The following is a 24,179-nucleotide window of genomic DNA, read 5'->3' as shown; positions in this document are numbered from 1 at the left end:
TGTGGTGCCCCCCCCCCCCTTTCTTAGCCTTGTACATCATACTTAGCATTGTACAACATACTTCAAACACTATACATGTACAGAAGCCCTGCAGCTCGCCCGCAGAAAACATTTCCTCAGAAACATTTCCTCAGAAACATTTCCTCAGAAACATTTTTTTGTCGTTACACTCATAGCTCCAAAGAAAAACATACTGTTCTAGTTGAGCTGATGTCAGAAATCAAGAGATACCTGATCTTACTTGGGAATCTTATCTACTGCCTTCGATCATCTTGTTCAGTGAATTGGAAACAGAAACGAAGACAAACCTCAGTCTTTTCATGTTAAGTTATTTATACATTTTAATCAACTGAAATTGTGAGTCTGGCACATTGCCTCTTTAAGGAGACCTTACTCCAGATATTTTAATGTATTTGTTTTAACGTTGTAAACATGTATTTACTTTCGTTGCATGAGGATTGTATCATACATCTTAAAGATATATATCTGAAATTACAATAATACTTTACTGTCACAGCAAGTCTGATATTTTTCTGCATGGCTTGATACATCAAGAAGTAGAAAAAAAGCCAATAACACACACTTTTTGCTCTCTCACAAACTCATTGACATACAGGTACATGTGTGTATACTGTATATTATGAATACTAAAACATTAAATAGTTAAATCTTGCAGGAAATGATAGTCACACTGTAAATAGTTCAGTCTGTTGGCAGAGTTCTTGCATTGTTTCTTAACTTTTCTGGGGTTTCTTCCCCTTTGCAAAAGACAGATAAGACATTTTTTACACATTGCACCTGAATGCTTTGTGGAATCCAGCATAACCTCCTATGTTGGTTTTGCCCCCTTGAACCTCAGCCAACAATAACAGAAAATATTTCTAGTATTTTTGACAGCATGGTATCAGGACATGACTCTTGTCAACACAACTATGCATGTATGTAAAGAACAGTATGTACAGATCTGATCAGCTGGAACAGGAACATATGTATTGCACAATGAAAATTGTTGTAGAGAAACATGAGGCTACATTTTGTAGGATTAAATGCATGTCGTATACAACTAATTTGTTAAATGAAAAGTGTTTTATTTCACTTTCGATATGAGATTGCACAGTAGTGTAAGTGCACAGCAGAATAAAACAAATAAACGTGATTTGTTTCAAAGTGTGTGGGCTTTGTTTTTATTGTCTTTTTGCCCATGTTTTGAAATTATGATTGATGTATCTGTTTCCCCTTAGGGATAATACATTTAATTTGAAAGTCACTGGCAGCTTTACAGCCTTGTATTCATATTGCCATATTGGCTCAGCTATTTACATTGTCATTTATTTCCATGTTGAAAACTGCTTGTAAAGTTTTTATATTATGAGGCCTCGTTTGAGATGTCTACACTGGCCTGAAAATGAAATACATAAAAAGTATTTGCCTATTATTAAATTGAAAAGTGTACTACATCTGCAATGCAGGGATTGCACATTGTGTAAAAATGTAACCATGAAACCAATTTTTAAACACCTGCTAATTAGTATTAGTATATATTAGTATCAGTATCAGCATATGACATTACAGTTTTTTTCGATTGCTAACCCACAGTGGGCACAACTGTAGCTCAATGTGCAAAACTCTAACTACAGTCTGCACTACCAACATTCACTGGAGCTGAACAGTTCACTTCACCTGCAAAATAGGCTCAGTGTAGCAAACACTATGAACCAGCCTCATTGAAATAACACATATTGTCACTCAGAACATACTCAGAGTATAAACACTAGCATCAAACCCCAATACTCAAATTACAAACTTTTAATCTTTACAGTTTGAATAATTTGAGTTACTTCACACAAATTACGTAATATTTTCATTGAGGAAAGACTGACATTATTTCACATGAAATTGTTTATTTTATAACATAGCTGTTATGTTTACGTATGAACAAAAATAAATGGAAATAAGAAGTTTGCTTCGATAGATACATATTTTATATATTTTTTTAAATATTTCCAAATGTAATATTTATCCGTGTAAATATTCTATAATTGTAATACAGAAATCAATTCCTGTTGTTATTTACTATAAGGATGCAACTGTAAGCTGTTTGTTTGCTGGAAAATCCGTGTTACAGATGCAACTTTAGATCTTTGCAGATTGGGTTGCACTCTCAACCCTGTCTCTTTCAATGAGATACCATGATTCACAACAGGGTCTATCAGTGTAGCTCTTACTGTATTTCATCAAAAATTACTGCTCAATGTCTTCTAGGTCTTCCTCCACACATCCACACTCTCACTGCCACACTTCTCCCTCCAACAACCAACAACATTCATTGGTCCATTTAATTTATTTTTATTTTTGAGCCTTCCCTATACTGTATATACAGTATGTTCACTAAAAAGTCCAAAACAAGACACCTTCTTAGTGTTTCAGTTTACAGTAAATTGTAATCTGCAGTGTTTGAAATGCATTAGTCTGAAATCCATTCTGTTTTGAATGTGTGGTTTACAGTTGTGCCACTAGTGTTTTAGCATTTGAACAAAGAGCTAGAAATCCACAGTGTTGTGCAGGCTGTGGTTAAGCCATGAGATAAGTGTGTAGAGTTTTGAAAATTGTAAACATGTAGGCAGGGCCGCCCTTAAGGGGTAGAAAGTGGGAAGGCTAAACACAATTTTCAAAACTCTACACACCTATCTCATGGCTTAACCACAGCCTGCACAACACTGTGGATTTCCAGCCCTTTTTTTCAAACACTAACACACTACTGCCACAACTGTAAACCACACATTCAAAACAGAATGAATGCCTAGTGCATTTCAAACACTGCAGATTGCAATTTCAACTGAAACACTACTGTAAGATGTCTTGTTTTAGACTTGTTAGTGAACATATACAGTATAAAGGGAAAGCTCAAAAATATATATTTTTTGGGAAATGGACCAATGAAGACAGGTTGTTGGAGGGAGAAGAGTGGCAGTGAGAGTGTGGATGTGTGGAGGAAGACATAGAGCTGTAATGTCTGATGAAATACAGTAAGGGCTACACTGATAGACCCTGTTGTGAATCATGGTCTCTCATTGAGAGAGGCAGGGTTGAGAGTGCAACCCAATCTGCAAAAATCTAAAGTTGCATCTGTAATACGAATTTTCCAGCACAGTAAATGACAACATTACAGGATAGATTTCTGTATTATAATTATAGAATATTTACACGGATAAATACTTGGAAATGTTTTCAATAAAATATACAAAATGTGTATCTATTGAAGCAAACTTCTGATTTTAATTTATTTTTGTTTTCCTAAAAAAAACTGGTAGGCTATGTTATAAAATAAACAATTTCATGTGAAAGAATTTCACCCTTTCATCAAAGAAAATATTACGTAATTTGTGTGAAATAACACAAATTATTCAAACTGTAAAGATTAAAGATTAAAGATTTGTAATTTATGTATTGGGGTTTGATGCTAGTGTTTGTACTCTGAGCATATTCTGAGTGACAGTGTGTGTTATCTCAGTGAGGACAATTCATAGTGTTTGCTGCACTGAGACTATTTTGCAATATTATGTCTATGATTTTGCAGGTGAGGTGAACTGTTCAGCTCCAGTGACTGTTGGTAGTGCAGACTGTAGTTAGAGTTTTGCACATTGAGCTACAGTTGTGCCCACTGTGGTTTAGCAATCGAAAAAAACTTTAAAACGTAGAAACTGATGACTATTTGTTGAGTACCACTTCTTTTACAGAAACACATTTTTTATGTTTAGCTGAATATTGCCAACGTTGTATTTAATGATATTCATTTAGAATGTACATTAATATGGGTTATCTAATTTCCCAGTGATTCTTGAAGGCATCATTCCCACGCACAGGTTTCTACAGGACGTGACGTCATTTCTTCGGTCGGGTTTGCTTTGTCGTGTGCTGGGGAAAAAAAGTGGTAGCAGCTTTGTAAGTATTATTGCTCTAAAATTCATCTATAAAATGCACATTTTGTCAATCTTAGTCATATTTCAACTAATATAACATATATTTAATTCCTGTTTGACGATATAAAGTCGCGCGGAATAGTATTGTTTTCATCAACAGCGTTGATTTACCCGAGCCTGCTAGCAACTTATTAGCTGTATTGGCTAGCTACCTAGCTTGTGTTTTGTAGTTAACAATAGATAGATAACTGATTATTTGCCCAATAATGGCGAGTATATGTCCCATAAAGACATGATAACACTAACCTTGGTGTTTGCGCTATTAATATTACGAAACCAACCCCCTGGTCCAATATGTTGCTTAGCTTGTTATTGAAAGTTCTTTATGCTTTATATTTGACGAGAGAACAGTTTGAACTTGCCGCAGTTGGGAAATTGGCTATTTCATTTCTGTAGCAGCATAACTCATTATCCCTGTGTGTGTGATGATATACTCATTAATATTAATGCTGTACTCAACTACATTATTTCAAGAATATATTATCTGTAAATTATAATTGTTTCACTACTCTGCTGCAGACATTCTGTGCAATGTTTAATTCTGAGCAGCAGAGCCTCCTGATCTTTCTCTAGCCACTGCTGTATCCAAACTTCTGTAACATGTGCCATTCGTTGTGAGAGTGAAACGAGTGGGCTGCTGCTTCATCATTGAAAAGTTGACTTTATTAATTATACTAATGTCTGCTCATTTCTTACGTGTTGCCACAGCAGAGCCATCGAAGATGACTACAGCTGCCAGACCAACGTTTGAGCCCGCGAGAGGAGGGAGGGGTAAAGGAGAAGGGGACCTGAGTGCCCTGTCCAAGCAGTATTCCAGTCGAGATCTTCCAGGTCACACGAAGATCAAGTACAGGTCAGCAGATGCAACGTGAATGGAGTTGAGCTCTTGGTTGGAAACAGTGTGTCGCTGGATGCACTGCTGGATGCTGAGCACAGCACTGATTTACGTACAGTATTATTATCTCCAAAGGGGCAATTCATTCGTAGCCATAGGTCCCAGCCATACATCCACCATCCATCATAAAACAGACAACCAATGATAAAATCAAAGGAAACATGTTAAGGACATGGGACAGAACAGAAGAAGGTATAATAAGTAACAATAATAACTATATAAAAAACAAACAGTAAATTAGAATAAATAACAGTCATTTAAAATTGGTGAAGTCTGTTTTCAGCAGCTAATAGCAGAAGGAATAAACTACTTTGAGTAACGATGTGTTGCATACTTCCTGGACTGTTACCTTCTGCATCGCCTGTCTGTTCATGCTGAAGGAGGGAAATATGCTGCAAGCAAAATATTATAAGTAATATTTATAGTTAAAACATTTTTCCTTCCCGAATATTCTGCTGTCTTCAGGCAACCTACCCAGGATGCCCCCGAGGAGGTGCGTGCCCGTGACTTCCGCAGGGAGCTGGAAGAGAGGGAGCGTGTAGCTGTCCGTGAAAAGACCAGAGAGAGAGGACCAAGAGGTGGGTGTCTCTGGAGATGTTTGACGTTATGTTCATAAAATTTTTTGTGTGTATATTCCCCATCAAGTCTCTTCATTTTATCTAATGGTTATCCACATATGAACAACTAATTAAAATACTGCACCGACCCTGATTTTCCAGAGCACACCACATCCTCATCATCTTCATCTTCATCTTCAAAGAGGCCCAGACTGGATCAGATCCCAGCAGCCAACCTTGATGCTGACGACCCTCTCACTGATGTAAGTGCTTGCGGACACTTGGTGGTGACGAATGCTCTTTAAGCTCATTAAGCTCATTGTGCTCCCTTCCTCACCACCGATTCTTTGTTGTTAATAGGACGATGAGGACGAGGACTCCGACGAGGACAGTGATGATGATGACACTGCGGCTCTTCTGGCAGAACTGGAGAAGATTAAGAAGGAGCGGGCTGAGGAGCAAGAACGCAAAGTAAAGTGACATTTCAGACCGGCCATTTTTACCTGCAAGAACCGCATGACCGCACAAGCAGCAAATTAACCCATGGGTTACCTTTTGGAAGAGGTTTGAGTTCAGTGAATTATTATTTTTTGTATCACAGGAGCGAGAGCAGAAGGCAGAGGAGGAGAGGATTCGCATGGAGAATATCTTGAGTGGCAATCCATTGATTAATTTGGCAGGACAACAACAACAACAGCAGCAACAACAACAGATTACCCCGGTTCAGAATACATTCAGAGTCAAGAGAAGGTATGTCACAAACACACACATGTATGCACAACATGAATGTTATATTTGAAAAAAGGAAATGTCTCTTCTGTATTCACTTATCATCAACAATTGGTTATTATCTTTCTAGGTGGGATGACGATGTTGTGTTCAAGAATTGCGCCAAAGGAGTGGACGAAGCACGGAAAGAGAAACGCTTTGTAAATGACACCCTGCGCTCAGAGTTCCACAAAAAGTTTATGGAGAAATATGTAAAGTAAAGTATAGGATGTCTTGATTTATATTTCTTTTCTTTTTTTAAACCTAACTTCTTTGGTTTCCACTCTCCAGTTGTATCCTGTCGCAAGAATGATAGATAGCGTTTTGAAACCATACGTAAAAGGTTGTATATAAATCAGTTGATGAATTCCATCCTCTGAATAAAGCTTGTGAAAAGTTGAATGGGATTGTTACATTTGATTCAACATCTGAGTCTTTCTGGATTTTTTTAATTTTTATTAATTTCAATAAACAATGACTTGTGCTTAAAATGACTTGAAGCTGTTTCTCTGAGATGCCTGAACCTGTGGACAGCTTTTGTTTTCAAAACCTTGAATTCTTAATTGTATCTTGTCTGCGCACTGAACTTATTTATTATACAGTTCTTATTGAGCAAAATCCTAAACTAAAAACGTTTTTTTACATTGGGTTATTCTACAATCATGTAAAAGCAGCTTTTTAAGAACCATGAAAAATCAAATAACTTGAAGTGGAGAGAATATTATTATGAACCTAGTCCAGACTGATATTTAATTTGAGTATTCATATTATTTTTGAAGTATGCAAATGATTTTGGATACCAACAAAATTAAAATCACAATATTTATGTCCTAAAATGTTTTGTGTTGAAGGAAACTTCATATTTACTGTCAAAGATGGAGCAATAACAATCGGTTTCTAAAAACAGGGTATTTCTTTATCTGTGGCACACACTGTTTGAGAACTTGCTAACCTGAAATGCATTAATATGATTATAGGGGAGAACGGGGTAAATTGTCACACGGGTTGGTTGTCACAATCGTTATATCTCGGAACCAGAAGGCGCTGTCTGTGAAAATTTGGTATGTAAATATCCACAATTGGGGTCAGAGGTCACCTACATAGTCTTCCTTGGAGTTAGACTGCTGAATTTGAGGTGAGAGGACTGTTTGTGTTTTTCATGTCAAATTGAAAATATTTAGCTCCTCAGTATTTTTCTTCTAGGCTTTTACACAATGGGTTTATAACAAAACACTTGTTACCCATAAAAAGTGTGAAGGGTAAACTATAGTTTAGATTGTGGTTAGCAAGCTAATTAGTTGTCAGATGGTTGTTGGCCTTGATGCTAGCAAGAAATTCAAGTTGGGGTTGGTCGTCAAATTTTTTGGGGGGTTGGTTGTCACATGTTATCCAAAGGCTGCAGCCAGAAAAGGAACACAATAACGAAAGAAATTGTCAAGCTGTGTCCTCACTGACACCCCAGAGAAGGAGAGAATAGAGCAGGAAAAGGCAGCTAGCATGCAAAAGAAAAAAGGGCAACAAAATCAAAACAACCCAGTGCATCCCAAACTAGACCAGCTGCCAAGGCTACAGTAAGTTATGTAGGCCTATTTGTCAACTTGACAATGCAATTACACGTTCAAATTTAGTTCTGCTTTCTCGTCTTCTTTTTAAGATTATTCCCATTAAGATAACATTGTGACAAACAACCCCATAGTGTGTGACAACCGACCCCTTGATGGGGTTGGTTGTCACAATGTGTAAGGGTGTCTTTGACGATTAATTTCTTCTTTTTTACAATAAGATAGAAAAAGTGAGGGGTACACATTTCAAGCCAACACCTTAAGCTTCAATTTAATGTAGGAATGACTATTGAAAGATGTTTAGGTGATGAGCAATTCTCACTAGAGTAAAAAGTGTGCCTACTTACCCCGTTCTCCCCTAATGGAAGGATACATTTTAAGTTTTTTATAATAAAGATCATAGATTAAGCTTGATCGAGTATCCAGAATAGTATGACCAAATTAAACACTTTGTCTCTTAAGGAGTCTAGTGCTTTTCCCAAGTTATTCCCCATTCACACAATTATGTAAAATCTCTTCTTTCTTCATCTACCCTTATAATAGTACACAATGGTTTGTACGTGGTACAGAGAAGGCAGCATGCCATAAATCGACTCTCGGCAGGGGGCGCCATCTTTAACTTCGGTCGGGTCAGGGATTGAGAGGCTGCTGGGAAAAGATGGCAGCTTCCTTTTGTGTGGGGGGATCATAATCTCTGTACTGTTCTCCGAGGGGGGATTTGAAGACATTCTTCAGTGGATTCACGGAGCTCGGTTGCTAACTCAGGGTTCGTGCAGCCGGTTTTCCAACCACAGCGAGCAAGAGGACATGGAGAAGAGTGGGAGCATCGACAGTTTGGGCTCGAAACGCTCCTCTTCCCGACAGCCAAGTGTTGATTCATTGTCGAGGTATATAGCTACCCTATCACCCACCGCTACACAACACGGAGCCTGTCAAGCTAGCTGAAAGTTTGGAGAGAAAAAACAAACGTCTTAAATATAACATGTTTCATGATAAAAATGAACAATGTCTTATCCTCATACACTTTTCCTAATCTTAATTAAACCACACGCATTGTAACCTGGGAAAATGAGTCCCTTTAAACGACCACTGATTATGACAGCAAAATAGGTCTGCTGTCATTGGCGGCTGTAGTTTCTCCTTATCACAAAGAAGAATTATTAAGCAAATGAAGTTATCAATTTGCACAGTCTGATTGTAAAGTAGCCACAATATCCACGGTTGTGTTAATGTGTTTGGCTACAAAACGTCAGAAAACAATAACAAGGTATCCAAGAGTCCAGGGTGACGCCTTCAAGTTGCTCGTTTTGTCCAAGCAGCTGTCAAAACCTGTAAAATATGTCATATACAAAGTTTGAAAAACAGTGAAAAGCTGCAGATCCTTCTAGTTGAGATGCTGTAACCACTAGTGGCTGCTTGATACATTTCTTTCATAACATTGATTCACAAAATTAGTTGATAATTGCGTATCAGTCGACTAATATGATGGGTAAAGCACTAGTATGTAGCATGATTTCCTAACTTACTCACACAGCTAAACGTTGCTAGTCAACTCATAAATGAACATAAATTAAATAACAAACAGTTCTTTATTTTATAACAATAACCTTTTTTAGGTGGGACAATTCAATTGCTTAATCAAACTGTGGTTTAGGCAGAAGTGAAATGAGATGTGTGGCTGTGTGTTACGCCCTTCTCAGACTAAAGTATTTCCCCTCATACTGTATGTGTTATCTCTCACCAGTACTTCCACCTCTCGCTCCGACCGTTCCGCCCAGATCAAGCTGCCCTCTGCCATGTCCTCTGACTCTGCAGAACTCTCCCCTGAGCTCAGGGTTGGTATATAGCCATATTGTCCGCACATACTCCACTGCTGTATCATTGACTACGAAATGATAGTAACAGAAGCATGACTTTCTTCTTTTTCTCCCCTGCACCCTTTAGGTTAAGCCCAAAGGTCCTGCCAAGGTATGCCCTAAGCCACGAACGCATCTATGACAAAACTACCCATCAAGTGTCTTTGAATAATGACCTTAGCTACACATTCAGTCATAAATGTGTTTCTGATTTTGTATTTCCGGCAGGTATTTAGAGATTCAGACAAAGAGGAACCACAGTTGCTTCCAAATGAGACTGTGCAGGACATGGGTATGTTTCTCTTTATGCTCAAATCATAAACAGATTGCCTGCATTAAAGCTGCACTATGCAGTTTTAGGTGCAGGGATGTGTTTACATTTAGTTTAAAATACATATTTTCTCTACATGTAATTCTTAGTTTTATTTTAATTTTTAATTTTGAGGCACCCTGAACCAAATGTTAGACTATACTATGTTAACAGAACTGTGGGCCCTGCTGCTTTAAACAACAACAACAGTTACTTTTAAGGTATTTTTTGTAAATTCAAACAGTGTTCCAGGGATACATTTTTTGGTGAGGAAAGTTTGTTTAGAATCTACCAGAATATACCTTAGAAATTGTTTACTTCTCTGACACCCAAAGTTACATAGTGCACTTTTTAAGGCAAGTAAGCTTTTGTGTGTGTGTGTGTATATATATATATATATATATATATATATATATATATATATATATATATATATATATATATATATATATATATATACACACACACACACACACACACACACACACATACAGTATCTCACAAAAGTGAGTACACCCCTCACATTTCTTCAAATATTTCATTATATCTTTTCATGGGACAACACTGAATAAATGACACTTTGATACAATGTAAAGTAGCGTGTTTACAGCTTATATAACAGTGTAAATTTACTGTCCCCTCAAAATAACTCGACACACAGCCATTAATGTCTAAACTGCCGGTTACAAAAGTGAGTACACCCCTGAGTTAAAATGTCCAAATTGGGCCCAAAGTGTCAATATTTTGTGTGGCCACCATTATTTTCCAGCACTACCTTAACCCTCATGGGCATGGAGTTCACCAGAGCTTCACAGGTTGCCACTGGAATCCTCTTCCACTCATTCATGACAACATCATGGAGCTGGTGGATACTGGAGACCTTGCGCTCCTCCATCTCCTGTTTTAAGAAGCCCCAAAAATGCTCAATAGGGTTTAGGTCTGGGGACATGCTTGGCCAGTCCATAACCTTTACCCTCAGCTTCTTTAGCAAGCCAGTGGTCGTTCGGAGGGGTGTTTGGGGTCATTATCATGTTGCAGTACTGCCCTGCGGCTCAGTTTATGAAGGGAGGGGATCATGTTCTGCTTCAGTATGTCACAGTACATGTTAGCATTCAATGAACTGTAGTTCCCCACTGCTGGCAGCACTCATGCAGCCCCAGACCATGACACTCCAACCACCATGCTTGACTATAGGCAATACACACTTGTCTTTGTACTCCTCACCTGGTTGCCACCACACACACTTGACACCATCTGAACCAAATAAGTTTATCTTGGTCTCATCAGACCACAGGACATGGTTGCAGTGATCCATGTCCGTAGTCTGCTTGTCTTCAGCAAACTGTTTGTGGGCTTTCTTTTGCATCATCTTTAGAATAGGCTTCCTTCTGGGACGACAGCCATGCAGACCAGTATGATGCAGAGTGTGGCGTATGGTCTGAGCATTGACAGGTTGACCCCCAACCCCTTCAAGACCTGCAGCAATGCTGGCAGTATTCATACGTCTATTTTCCAAAGCCAACCTCTTGGTATGACGCTGAAAACGTGCACTCAACCTTCTTAAACTGGGCCGCAGGGCAGTATTGCAACATGATAATGACCCTAAACACACCTCCAAGACGACCAATGCCTTGCTAAAGAAGCTCAGGGTAAAGGTTATGGACTGGCCAAGCATGTCTCCAGCCATAAACCCTATTGAGCATCTTTGGGGCTTCTTAAAACGGGAGATGGAGGAGCGCAAGGTCTCTAATATCGACCAACTCTGTGATGTCGTCATGAATGGGTGGAAGAGGATTCCAGTGGGAACCTGTGAAGCTCTGGTGAACTCCATGCCCAAGAGGGTTAAGGTAGTGCTGGAAAATAATGGTGGCCACACAAAGTATTGACACTTTGGGCCCAATTTGGACATTTTTTCTTAGGGTGTACTCACTTTTGTTGCCTTCAGTTTAGACATTAATGGCTGTGTGTCGAGTTATTTTGAGGCGACAGTAAATTTACACTGTTATACAAGCTGTATACTGACTACTTTACATTATATCAAAGTGTCATTTCTTCAGTGTTGTCCCATGGAAAGATATAATGAAATATTTGAAGAAATGTGAGGGGTGTACTCACTTTTGTGAGATACTGTATATATATACAGTATATATACACACATATATATATACACACATATGAAATGTTATATGCTTGGACATTGATTTGTTTTCTTGTTTTTTTCTATAGCCCAAGAAGTCACCTACTTCTGTCCTTTCATTGGAGCACTGAGGGGAACAGTAATAGTTACCAACTACAGACTTTTCTTCAAATGCATGGATAGGGTATGATTAGTGAATTCTTAAAAACAAAGAAACAAAAAAAACCGCTGTACATATTTCATAGACTCCTTTTTTTAATGTATTGTTTGGTTTCCAGGAGCCAGCGTTTGTGTTGGACCTGCCTCTCGGAGTGGTGAGTCGTATTGAAAAGATTGGAAACGCATCCAGCCGCGGGGATGTGTCCTATGGGCTAGTTTGTAAGGTGAGTAAGACGTGGAAATATAGTCTGGAGTATCTAAACTTATTTCATATTCAGATGTGTACGGATGCAAAGACGTATAGGCATCACAGAAGTTGACAGCAATTGAACATTCTCTCTGTGAAACAACACTGTCATAAAGAAAGAGTGAGCCTGTGAACAAGCTTAATATCTACAATAGCCCGCCCTTACCGCCTGTTGTTTCTTTAGTGCTGTGAAATTATGTTTACATATAGCTATTGACCCCTGCCATTGGCCATGACCTGCTGCTCTGCCTCTTTGCAGGATGTGCGTAATCTACGATTTGCACACAAGCAAATGGAGGACACTCTGAGGAAGTCCATTTTCGAAGTGCTGATTAAATTTTCCTTTCCTGTTTCCAACGGGTTGGTGAGTGATCTGTAGTCACGCTGTCTCTGACACAGATGTGCTGCACCGTTTACCCACCACTGATGAGTTTCTCTCCTGCTCTCCATAGCAAATCTTTGCCTTTGAATATGGGCAAGTCTTCCCCGAAAACGGATGGAAGGTGTATGACCCCGTCTCGGAATACAAACGACAGGTATTTAAACTTACACCGTCAGACTGCCTGGCTTAAAGTTGGAGTCAGTAATACTGAAGAATGCATGTTGTCGAAATCGCTTTTGTCAAAATCAGTGGCTACCTCCTTACGATCCGCTACCTGTACCTACTGTGTGTGCGCTTAAAAAAATCTGGTGTTAATACACAGCCTAGACTCTGTAAATGGGCGTGTTGCCAACTACGGTTGGCCCATTTGTTTACATACCCTGTATTTTCACAAGCCTTGGCTGTGTACACCAGGTCTTTTTTCAGTGTGGGACAAAACAGCTGACTCCACCTTTAATGTCAAAGGAAGCTCTTTACATTGGTCTATTGTCTGAATTATTTTTTAAAGGGTATACCCAATGAAAGCTGGAGGATAACAAAAGTAAACGATCACTACGAGGTGTGTGACACCTACCCATCAACTCTGGCGGTGCCCGTCAACATACCAGACGAGGAGCTGAAGAGGGTGGCTGCCTTCCGAGCAAAGGGACGCATGCCTGTGAGTGAGCAGTGAATCATGAGTCTTAACATTCCTCTCCCGTGCTACTAGTGATATTCTGTTCAACTATTCTATTCTGTGTGTAGGTGTTGTCATGGATCCATCCAGAGAGCCAGGCGACAGTGACTCGCTGCAGTCAGCCCATGGTCGGAGTCAATGGGAAGCGCAGCAAAGAGGATGAGAAATACCTCCAGGCCATCATGGATGCTAACGCTCAGTCCCATAAACTCTTCATTTTTGATGCCAGGCCCAGTGTCAACGCTGCCGCCAACAAGGTTTGGCCAACATATTTTCTTAAAAAAGGAAAACTGTCTTTATCAAGATCATAAGAAAATGATGTGCTCCTCTCTCTCTCTCGCTATCTATCTGTCTATCTGTCTATCTATCTATCTGTCTATCTGTCTATATGTCTATATATATATATATATATATATATATATATATATAGGGGTGGATTACTGCACAGGGGCCCAAGGGCTCAGGGGGGCCCTTAGCCAGAGATACTGATTGTAACTTTTCATGTTGCATAGTCAAAGATGTCAATAACAGGGTCCAAAAAGGAATAGCCTAAATATAAGTATACTCATTAAAATGTAACAAGCTAGAATTCATCATGGGCCCCTCAACTAGTAGGAGAGAAATACAAAAGCAAGTTAAAAACAACAGCATTAGTAGCTCTGTCTAAGGGGCTCCATGAGGGGCCTTGAAGGCACCCCTGACACATACAGAAATAAGCTTTCTATGTGTGAATTCTAAATTGTTCATAAAAAGTAGCTATCCACCCTTAATCTGTTGAAATGGGCCTCCATCATAGAACATGGGTCTGCATGGGACTGTACTGTTTTTACAGTTGCAGAGTAAGGAGTGCTGCCTGTTTAAGGAAAATCTGAAAAATAATAATCTCAGGATTTGATATAGCCTCTAAAATTTCCTCTCAAAGTGCACCAGATTGATGCATTTTACTTTAAAACGGTAAAAAAATTGCATGCCCCCGGACACCCCAACAAGGTACAGGGTCCCTCCAACAGTATCCCAAAATCCTGTGGGAAATCCTGACTTCCTTGATATGTTTTTGCCATTAATTGTATGTATCTGTGTGGAAAAGTCAGTGTACTGACTGGACAGGGACGATTGGGGGGCCCTTTAAGAGTTTGTGCCCAGGGGCCCATTATCTCATAATCCGTCTATGCCCTCCACTTCTTTTTTTTATCTCCTTCAGATGAAAGGGGGTGGTTATGAAAGCGAGGATGCGTATCAAAACGCTGAGTTGGTGTTCTTGGATATTCACAATATCCACGTGATGAGAGAGTCGCTCCGCAAGCTGAAGGATGTGGTGTACCCAAACATCGAGGACTCCCACTGGCTTTCCAATCTGGAGTCCACTCATTGGCTAGAGCACATCAAAGTCAGCATTATGATACATCACTGTCATTGGGAACATGGAGAAGAATGAGGTTAATTTAAGTAAATTAAGGTGTGTGTGTGTGTGTGTGTGTGTGTGGGTGTAGTTGATCATGGCAGGAGCGCTGCGGATTGCAGACAAGGTGGAGTCTGGGAAAACGTCAGTGGTGGTGCACTGTAGCGATGGTTGGGACCGCACGGGCCAGCTCACCTCCTTGGCCATGCTCATGCTGGACGGTTACTACCGCACCATCCGCGGCTTTGAGGTGCTGCTCGAGAAAGAGTGGCTGAGCTTTGGTCACCGCTTCCAGTTGGTAAATGCATTTTCTTACACACCTCGGACGTGCCACAAAACCATAAAAGGTGCCGTGAGGCCTCTCCAGTTGCATCACTTCCTGTCCTTTCTCCATCTCCTTTAGCGTATCGGTCACGGTGATAAGAACCACACGGACGCAGACCGCTCGCCTGTTTTCATTCAGTTCATCGACTGTGTCTGGCAGTTGACTCGCCAGGTAAGCAGCAAGCGGTGCTGGCAATGTGAGGAAAATCTTTAGAATTACATTATCGTACAAATAATCTAATGAAGCTGTTTTTTTACTTTAAGTTTCCCGCAGCCTTTGAATTTAACGAGTACTTCCTGGTCACCATCCTGGACCACCTGTACAGCTGCCTGTTCGGGACATTCTTGTGTAACAGCGAACAGCAGAGGTTGAAGGAAGTAAGAGCCTTATTTATGTTTGAGGTTGCAAAAGTGAGATTTTAAAAAATTGAATATCGGACGGATCGCGTGTTGAAAGTCTGTTGAGGGTATGGAGGTCTGTTGTACATCCAGCGCCATGACGACCACGCCTTTTACGTTACAGGATCTTCCCAAGAGGACTGTGTCGCTGTGGTCTTACATAAACAGCCAGCTGGAAGAGTTCACCAATCCTTTGTATGTGAACTATTCCAACCATGTGCTGTTCCCTGTAGTCAGTTTACGCCACCTAGAGCTTTGGGTTGGCTACTACATCCGCTGGAACCCTCGCATGAGACCTCAGGTATGTCAAAAAACCTGTGTGTGTGGGCGGTGTAACATCAGTGTTTTCAAAGGAAATTGTCTGCACTCCATACATGCTCTGTCTTTAGTGGTTGATCTTGAGCTTAACACATACATTTCATTCTAGGAACCTGTTCATCAGCGCTACAAAGAGCTGTTGGCGAAGCGTGCCGAGCTGCAGAAGAGAGTGGACGAGCTCCAGAGAGAAGTGACCAATCGCTCTGCCTCCTCTTCCTCTGAGAGGGCGGGTTCCCCAACACGCTCCATCACTCCAGTGCAGACCTTTGTTTGACACCACGTCATCTTTTTAGATGGCGGTCGTACGGGCTGAATCCTACTTGTGAGAAAGTGCCATACGGCCGTTCCTGGCACCTATCAAAGACCTGGGTCCCAAACTGCCTCTTTGGGTGACACACCGTGTTAATACGAAGCAGAATATTGTCCTTGCATCTCTCACAGGTCACATAAAGTCTGTCTCCGAGTGCTTCACTACAGTCATATTGTACTCTTCCTCCACAGCAGAAAGGACATGTAACCAGACTAGTGAGTACGGTTTACGATGTCAAACTACCTACAATCAGTGTTGATAGTTTTTAAAAATACGCTTAAATATTATGTGGGTAAGATAATATAGTATGCCTTATAATACACTTCATAGGAACACTACACTGCAAATATTTTGCTAGGTAATGATCTGAAAGCGATAAAGCTGAAGCAATTTTGAAGATGTACTTTGCTGCAAAATTACCCTGAGCTAAATCCTGTAGTAATAAAACCAGCTACAGTAAATGGCTCAGGACATGGCTAAAGGGCTGTAATGTTAGCTTATTCTAATAGTAAAACGATAGTCCTAGAGTGCATTAACATAATTTGGCGAGTTGTTTTCACTCCACTTTTAGATTGTTATGACCAAATAGCTATTATGTTTTTGTTTTAATTTTTTAACGAACATATAATGTGTCATGTATGGCATCACTCTCATTGAGTGAGTTAAGTTTTTGTAAGTTTCATTTTTCTAACTAGTTAACATTATTTATTATGCATTAGTCTGGACAGGTATTTATGGCTCATAAATACCCTCTGTCTAGTGTCATACATTGATGAGAGATGTTCCCATGTAATATTAATAAGCCTCACATAATATGCAAAAGCTCATTTGTCCCAGTTAGTGGTCATTTACTCAGAATGACAAATGTGAACATTTCGTACAGATGCTCTCCAAAGCTAGTGTCAGCCAATCTTTGTTTTTATACGCAGCAGAATGTGTAACGACTAATGATTTGCTTAGAGTGGTTTTTGAGTTAAATGACTATGAACCTGTGCCTTGCTCTAAATGACAGACCAGAAGAATAACAAGAGGAAAGTGTTTAACTGCCAAGGTTAAACAGTTTGAGTCAGCCTTTTCAACTGCACAGGTGATTTCTTACAATAACCACCAGACTCAACATCAAGGAGTCAGCATGGTTTGTTCACTACACCCTCCATATTTCTGGGATTTAGCCATAGTGGGTCATGTGGAAACAGAATCCTAGTAGCATTAGCATTAATTATATCTGGTTATAATTATGGTCTTACAATAATAGATGAGAAAAAGAGTGCCTTTTATTCTAAATGAAGAAATATATCAAAGTGATTTAAAGTCTGAAATGTACAGTATCGGAGGGTAATATTAGACTGCAATAGATCAGAAAACTTTAGCATACTTAAAAATAATTATGTATCACCACTTATACTGAATCACTTTCCCTTTAAAAATGTCCACTTTTTAATTTGTGACCACGCGATTGAAGTGAAGTCCCGACGCTGTGTGTACTTCACTGTTTCAAAACTTGTTTTTGGAAATTCACAAACTGCAGGCAACAACAATATCAAACTGTACTGTCAAAATGTGTAAACATGTTAAATTAATAAAATTGCTGATAAAATCTAGTCAACTTTTGAGCTCCTTTATTTTGTCACTAAAATGTTATATGGATGAAACTTTTGGGTTTTCTTTAGCCTACAATCCAGCAAGGCTCTCCCTATTTCTTCTACTGATTGTTAAGTTGTCACATATGAAAACAACACAACAAATGAGACAGAAACTATGGAGAAACACTTATTTGGTTTGAAAATGATTCTATAGTATGTCCATTAGAGAGTAGTTTGTTTTAACTGTAAAATATATATATATATAATAATGAAATAAAGTCCTGCCTAGTACATCTCCTGAAGGCAATTTAGCAAAAATATTTATGTTAAACTTATTTATTAGCAAAATATTTATGTTGAACTTATTTATTACCAATCAATCTATTCCAAAACATTTATTTATAATAAAAACAATGAAACATGAAAATTCGATCTCTGCCATATACACAAACGAAATATTCAAATGTATTTCTAATATAAAGGAGTTACTATTACTAGGTAATGGGTATTACCCAAATTATGAATCGTGGGCAGTCGCTTGGCTACATGGCCACAAACTGAAGTTTAAAAAACGTGTTTGCAAATGTATCTGCAGACTTGTAATTATATTGTTACTTTCAGTGTAGGGCCTCGGGACCTCAGTACACTCTAGCAGCTATACTGCAGAGTGGTTGGCTACTATGCAAACCTGAAGATGAATTTTATTACATAGGAAATAGCAGACTTCAAAATAATATGGATGTTTTTTTAACAACATATTAGTGTCCACAGTTTTAACAGAAAATTATTTGGATACAGCCTTTTTTAATTTCATAAATCAAAACAGTAGTCCTATGTAGCCTAGGCCTAGGCTACAGGTCTTAAAAAGGCATTTTCAGCTAGTTTTTACGGACAAAATGTATCATTAATCAAACAATTAACAACATATCCTTCAGCAATAACCTTCAGAATGGTTCTTGGGAAGTTTAGTTGATTAAAACGCTTTAGAAGTTGAGATATTTGGGAAAAGACGCTAACAGACAAGGTTTGGTAGAATACTAGACACCTAAATGTACACTCTGGGCCTTCTTCATGGCCTAGCATGAAATAAGACAAGAAGAAAATAAGCCAAAATAGTTTTAAAAAAGTGCAAGTTTTAATGGCATGATTATCTAGTAGTGGAGCTTTGTCGAATGAATCCTCACATGTGATTGGCTCTGCGCGTTTTAAAATGTGAATCCCGCGGACGGATGTTTGTGTCGCGATAGGTTTTCTTTCTTCTCTGGGCCGCTTCCGGTTACATGACGAAGACGACGACGGCGTTGATACAAAAAGAGAGAGAAGGAAAACAGGAAAATACATTTCTTGGCGAGCACAGTGGAAACTTAATAGAAATCGGTAGATCTATATGGACGAATTGCTTGTGTGTCGGCAGAACTAACGGTCGGCCTCAAGCTAGCCCGGCTGGACAGCTCGTGAGCAGTTAGAGATCACAGATTATTTGGGAGTTTTTATTGTTCCTCGCCTGCTCCCTCCAGCTTAGCTATTTTCTCTGTTGCCCTACCTAGCCGAGTTAGCTACCGTTAGCCGACGCTGGATGCCAACACTGTCTGTGTGTGTATATGTATGCGGTCTCTTCAGTTCTCAATTAGCAAGCGGCTAGAGGGGAAATAGGGCCGTTAATCCGTCGGGTTTGCAGCTGGACTACGCTCACCTCTTCTAACCCGGTGACATTAGTTGAGTGAACGAGAATGGCAACGTCGGCTCTGTACGCCTGCACGAAGTGTAACCAGCGGTATCCCTTCGAGGAGCTGTCGCAGGGCCAGCAGCTCTGCAAGGTATTTCACTGAATGTGTGTGTTAGTGGGATGGAGGATTATTGTTGTTGTTGTGGGCCGGTTGTGATGGTGTTAGGACGAGCAGCATGTAAGAGATCGGCTGAGGTTATGTAACAGTGTTTATCTTCCCAACCTGGACACGCTAATACCTTAACCGCAGCCTTGTTTAGCTGTTAATAACCATAGACTAAGACTGAATAAAGAGGTAATAACACATAAATGCCTCATCTTTCCCAGTTTATTATAAATTCACGAGGCATTCCGAGGATACTACTTTGAAGAATTTCCTCTAATGTACATCACTGCCAACTTGTTGCTCCTGTAGAGCTTTAAACTGGGGAACTGACTGCAAGACAGCAGTGTTTTTAGTAGTTGAGGACAATCCTGGGCTAGGTGGTCCAAGTTTTTTAAGGCAAAAAGGATGGACAGTTGTATCACTCTATAAATAAATTAAATAATCCTTCCGTACTTTCCTTTGCACAGTGTGGTTAAAGCCCAATCATCAACTGATGGTGAATAATCCAGTTTGATTTCTCAATCAGGGTTGTTTAAGTATTAGCCAATGCCATCTAAAGTCACTGGTTTCCCTATGCGCCCCAGCCTCCTGATTGTGATGATGACATATTGTTGAACAATAGCAGTTACAAGTACACCCACCCATGTCCGTCTGTACTTCTTGTGCATTTCCACAGATGTTGATCCCAAGAGTTGTTGCACAATAAATGTCAAGGAGTGCTGAGATATGATTTATGAGGCGTTCATTAATTCCTATTGAGTCCGTTGCACAATTGAGTTGTTGTCAGTCTTTGCTGACAGAGTCTAATGAGAGCACTGACATTTCTTTGTTTTGTCACCACCACAACAGGAGTGTCGCATTGCACATCCCATAGTGAAGTGCACATACTGTAGGTCTGAGTTCCAGCAGGAAAGGTGAGACATCATGTGCTCCAATAGAAGAAGTACTGCTTCTATTTATGCTAATATAGTGAATTTTGCCATTTTTGTTTTAAATGTAACCACAGTGTTTATTCTTTCCAGTAAAACCAATACAATCTGCAAGAAATGTGCCCAGAATGTCAAACAGTTTGGAACAGTGAGTAACAAGTTTTTCCTGTTTTTATTTATTTATTTACCTGATGCACTTTTCAGTGCAGTAGAACTCTGTGTACGTTTGTTCACAGTCACGTAGTGAAATAGTCAAATACGCTTTTTAAACTTTGTCTATGTCGTTCTTACCTTTCCAGCCCAAACCCTGCCAGTACTGTAACATCATTGCAGCCTTCATCGGCACAAAATGCCAGCGCTGTACCAACTCAGAGAAGAAATATGGACCTCCACAGACCTGTGAGCAGTGCAAACAGCAATGCGCCTTCGACCGAAAGGAGGAGGGTAGGCGAAAGGTACCAACCTTGCACACACACACTCACTCTCACACACACTTACAGTCATCATTTGAATGGTTAAGGGAATCTTGTGACCCACTGTCTTCACAGGTGGATGGGAAACTGCTGTGCTGGCTCTGCACCCTGTCCTATCGCCGCGTCCTGCAGAAGACCAAGGAGCAGAGGAAGGGCTTCGGCTCCTCCAACTCCTCGTCCCTCAACGAGAAAGACCACCACTCCAGACCTCACCATCACCACCACCACCACCAACACAGACACAGCAGCTCTCATCACAAGTATGTCCTCCGCTGTGCCACTTCTCTTGCAGTTCTACGGAAGCCCTTAGCGGCCATACTTGCATGTATATATATTTTTTTATTCTATTATCTCGTGATCTATCCCGTGATCACTATATAACGGAAATAAAAAAAATATGCAAAGTATGGCTTTCAAAAGATAATGGAATTTAAAAAGATATAGAGTTGTACAGTTCCTTCCCTGTGACACACGGCTATCTTTTTTTTCTCAGACTGAGTGGGAGCCTGAGTCCTGAGCAGGAGCAGGGACTGTGGAAGCAGAGGTAAAACTTTTCCTTCCTGTTTTGAACCGCATGACACGCATCAGAAAGAGTTTTTAATGCCTAAATTGTACATTGCCATTTTGATTTTCCCCTTACAGCCATAAATCGTCTTCAATCCAGAAGGAGACTCCAAAGAAGAAACCAAAACTGGACATGAAGCCATCCAACGGGGACAGGTGCGATAAGATTCGCAATAGTTTGAGGAAAGCACGCGCTGTCTACTTTAAAAAAAAATAAAAAATCCATTCCACGTGTTGAATTTCGACCCTCAGCCCTGTGGTTTAATGCTCCTCTCCTATCCTCTCTCTCCCTAACAGCAGTTCCATCACCCAGTCCATGGATTCCGGAGGAACGGACAACTTCATCCAGATCAGCCAACTGAAAGAGGAAGTGATGTCGATGAAGAGGCTCCTGCAGCAGAAGGATCAAACTATTCTGGAGAAGGACCGAAAGGTATCACCAGCCTCACCCGACCATTCAGCACACATGAGTCAAAGCTGAATCATTTGGTGACTTGTGATTTATAACCACACCCCCCCATCTCTCTTTCTCTCTCCCTCTCTCTAGCTCACAGAGATCAAAGCAGACTTTCAGTACCAGGAATCCAACATGAGGGTGAAGATGAACCAAATGGAGAAATCGCACAAAGAGTCCATGGAGATACAGCAGGTGAACTTGTGTTTTTCATATAGTTTTTCAACATCATATTGTATTAACTTTTTTTTTTTGTCTTTTGATTTTTAACACTGTTAAACTCTTTAGCAAACCACTTGATGTCCCAAAGGAAGATGCTGTGTTGATTTATCTTGAATGTGTTTACTTTTTTACTGCTGAAGTGATCTCAAGTCAGAATGGGTGCACACAATAGGTTAGGTGGTAAAGCTTTTCACTATAAGAATTTCAAATAAATAGCTTGAAAATGGTATTGAGTATCTGGACCTACATCAAGTCTGTGCATGCAACATATGTACGACTGTGATACACTGATGATCATTGCATAAGTTTGCAGTCTGTTATGGGTACGGCAGTTAAGTAATTTCCTTTCAAACTCCTTGGTGCTATCTTTTAAACGAGATTGTTTTTTTTTTCAGTGGGGCTGATGTTTGATCAGTACAACTTATGATGGGCAAAACCCTTTAGCTTTAAGCTTTGGGAAATTAAAATGCCTTCGGGTAGACTGCAACATAAATGTGCCTTTTGATTTCATGCTTGGCCTCCACTAAGGTGTTTAAAGGATCCCAACTATGCATGTCATTTCTAACACGTTGATCCTTTGCTTCTACAGACCAAGAACAGGGATTTGATGAAACAAGTGGCTGCCCTCTCTAAAGGAAAAAAGTTTGACCGGACAGGAAGCTCACTGCTGATGCCCTAACAATAGGCCAGCCAGCGAGGCAACGACACAGAGCGGCTTCATTGTTGCAACACTGTGAGAGTCTCCCTCCTGTGTTTCCTCATTGCCATCGACATCGATCACTTCTGAATTAGTAAAAGCCAGAGACCATGTTATCCATGGAAAATCAATTGAAATCAAAGAACCCTTTCTCTAAATGTTGACATATTTTAGATATTTTCTGGCAACTTTTTTCACCTGATAATGAGGTTGGGACTTTGGATGTAGTGGAGAGGTTGGAGCCCTCGTTTTCAAACACTGCCGGGCCAAAAGAAAAACGCATGGTGTGTATAACGTGGATAGCATCCTCTCGACTTGATGGATCCACTTCAGTTTTTATGGATGTCATGCAATTTATTTATTCAACTGTATTTCTTAGCTTTTTTATTTCCTCACAACATACTAAGAGAATATCCCACATTTTGGGGTTTTGTTCAATAGCAATTAGTTATATTTTTCTAAATTGGTGCGTTTTGTGGATGACTAGTTCTCCTCACTGGAGACCTTTCGCAACTTTACAATGTATGCAAACGTGGGAAGGGAGACCACCGAGCTGCTGCTCAACTGTCAAACTCTCTCTCAGTAACAATTCATAAATCAAAACCAATGAACTCTTTAAAACACTGTCTGTCTGATAGAGGGACGCCTCTCGGCTGCCCTCTTTCTCACTGTGTGACAGCTGTAGTACTTTGCTGTTTCTCTTTAGTGGAACGATTGTAATACTGCATGATTTTACTGCCAGATACCAGTTGGCATTGTGGTTGGATTTCTCCTCTACCCTTCCCTTTTTATTTTGTTTTTTAAGAATCACTTGTAAATGTATTACTGGGGTCAGCCATTATATTTAAACTATTGCTTGTATATGTTTTAGTGAGTACAGTATGTGTATGGTAAGGCCAGTTGAACTTAACATGTCTGTAGAAGATGCTTTTTAAAGGAACACACCTATCAACTTGCATTATTGGGCTGGTTTCATACTGTGGCGTCCAGGATCAATTTTGTACTATTTTACAAACCAAGTGTTTTAAAACTATTAAAACTGTCTTAACAGTTACTGTCTTTTTGTTTGGTTTTATTTTTTGACTATAAAGCTGTTTAACCTCAGACTTAAATGTTTTAGATGTTTGGGACCTCAATTGTTATGAT

The 24,179-nt window shown here is 39.8% G+C and overlaps 3 protein-coding genes across 5 annotated transcripts; all 3 read left to right on the top strand.

The window, feature by feature from the left end:
* The first annotated feature begins 3,895 nt into the window (after positions 1–3,895).
* Positions 3,896–6,717, top strand: cwc15 (CWC15 spliceosome associated protein homolog). Of its 3 annotated transcripts, none has more exons than XM_080040647.1 (7): positions 3,896–3,942; positions 4,689–4,833; positions 5,341–5,453; positions 5,595–5,695; positions 5,793–5,903; positions 6,034–6,182; positions 6,292–6,717. In XM_080040647.1, the coding sequence occupies exons 2-7, from the start codon at positions 4,703–4,705 to the stop codon at positions 6,419–6,421; spliced, it is 735 nt and encodes a 244-aa protein (XP_079896773.1). In that variant the 5' UTR covers positions 3,896–3,942; positions 4,689–4,702; the 3' UTR covers positions 6,422–6,717. The 3 variants fall into 3 exon arrangements, with proteins under 3 accessions (XP_079896773.1, XP_079896774.1, XP_079896775.1); XM_080040648.1 differs by having other exon boundaries at positions 3,902–3,942; positions 4,678–4,833; XM_080040649.1 differs by having other exon boundaries at positions 3,916–3,942; positions 4,692–4,833.
* A 1,715-nt stretch (positions 6,718–8,432) lies between these two features.
* Positions 8,433–17,866, top strand: mtmr2 (myotubularin related protein 2). Its single transcript, XM_080040724.1, has 16 exons — positions 8,433–8,649; positions 9,507–9,597; positions 9,707–9,730; positions 9,847–9,910; positions 12,155–12,249; positions 12,344–12,448; positions 12,731–12,835; positions 12,924–13,007; positions 13,362–13,511; positions 13,598–13,786; positions 14,731–14,916; positions 15,020–15,226; positions 15,332–15,424; positions 15,517–15,630; positions 15,776–15,952; positions 16,079–17,866. Exons 1-16 carry the CDS (start codon positions 8,570–8,572, stop codon positions 16,241–16,243), a joined length of 1,929 nt encoding a protein of 642 aa, XP_079896850.1. The 5' UTR covers positions 8,433–8,569; the 3' UTR covers positions 16,244–17,866.
* A 1,292-nt stretch (positions 17,867–19,158) lies between these two features.
* Positions 19,159–24,161, top strand: fam76b (family with sequence similarity 76 member B). The gene is made up of 10 exons (XM_080040481.1): positions 19,159–19,679; positions 20,544–20,608; positions 20,717–20,771; positions 20,923–21,078; positions 21,172–21,356; positions 21,590–21,640; positions 21,739–21,816; positions 21,958–22,093; positions 22,208–22,309; positions 22,926–24,161. Exons 1-10 carry the CDS (start codon positions 19,593–19,595, stop codon positions 23,013–23,015), a joined length of 1,005 nt encoding a protein of 334 aa, XP_079896607.1. The 5' UTR covers positions 19,159–19,592; the 3' UTR covers positions 23,016–24,161.
* Positions 24,162–24,179: the final 18 nt, after the last annotated feature.

The sequence above is a fragment of the Ammodytes marinus genome, assembly GCF_949987685.1.
Source record: "Ammodytes marinus genome assembly, chromosome: 14".
Taxonomy (NCBI): domain Eukaryota; kingdom Metazoa; phylum Chordata; class Actinopteri; order Uranoscopiformes; family Ammodytidae; genus Ammodytes; species Ammodytes marinus.
This window is presented reverse-complemented; position numbering and strand designations above follow the sequence as displayed.

Coding starts and splice junctions, on each gene's coding strand:
- cwc15 (XM_080040647.1), top strand. CDS start 4,703: ATGACTACAGCTGCCAGACCAACGTTTGAGCCCGCGAGAGGAGGGAGG. Junction 5,904..6,033: donor CTGAGGAGCAAGAACGCAAA/GTAAAGTGACAT, acceptor TTTGTATCACAG/GAGCGAGAGCAGAAGGCAGA. Junction 6,183..6,291: donor ACATTCAGAGTCAAGAGAAG/GTATGTCACAAA, acceptor TTATCTTTCTAG/GTGGGATGACGATGTTGTGT.
- mtmr2 (XM_080040724.1), top strand. CDS start 8,570: ATGGAGAAGAGTGGGAGCATCGACAGTTTGGGCTCGAAACGCTCCTCT. Junction 9,598..9,706: donor AACTCTCCCCTGAGCTCAGG/GTTGGTATATAG, acceptor TGCACCCTTTAG/GTTAAGCCCAAAGGTCCTGC. Junction 9,911..12,154: donor TGAGACTGTGCAGGACATGG/GTATGTTTCTCT, acceptor TTTTTTCTATAG/CCCAAGAAGTCACCTACTTC.
- fam76b (XM_080040481.1), top strand. CDS start 19,593: ATGGCAACGTCGGCTCTGTACGCCTGCACGAAGTGTAACCAGCGGTAT. Junction 21,357..21,589: donor CACAGCAGCTCTCATCACAA/GTATGTCCTCCG, acceptor TTTTTTTCTCAG/ACTGAGTGGGAGCCTGAGTC. Junction 22,310..22,925: donor AGTCCATGGAGATACAGCAG/GTGAACTTGTGT, acceptor TTGCTTCTACAG/ACCAAGAACAGGGATTTGAT.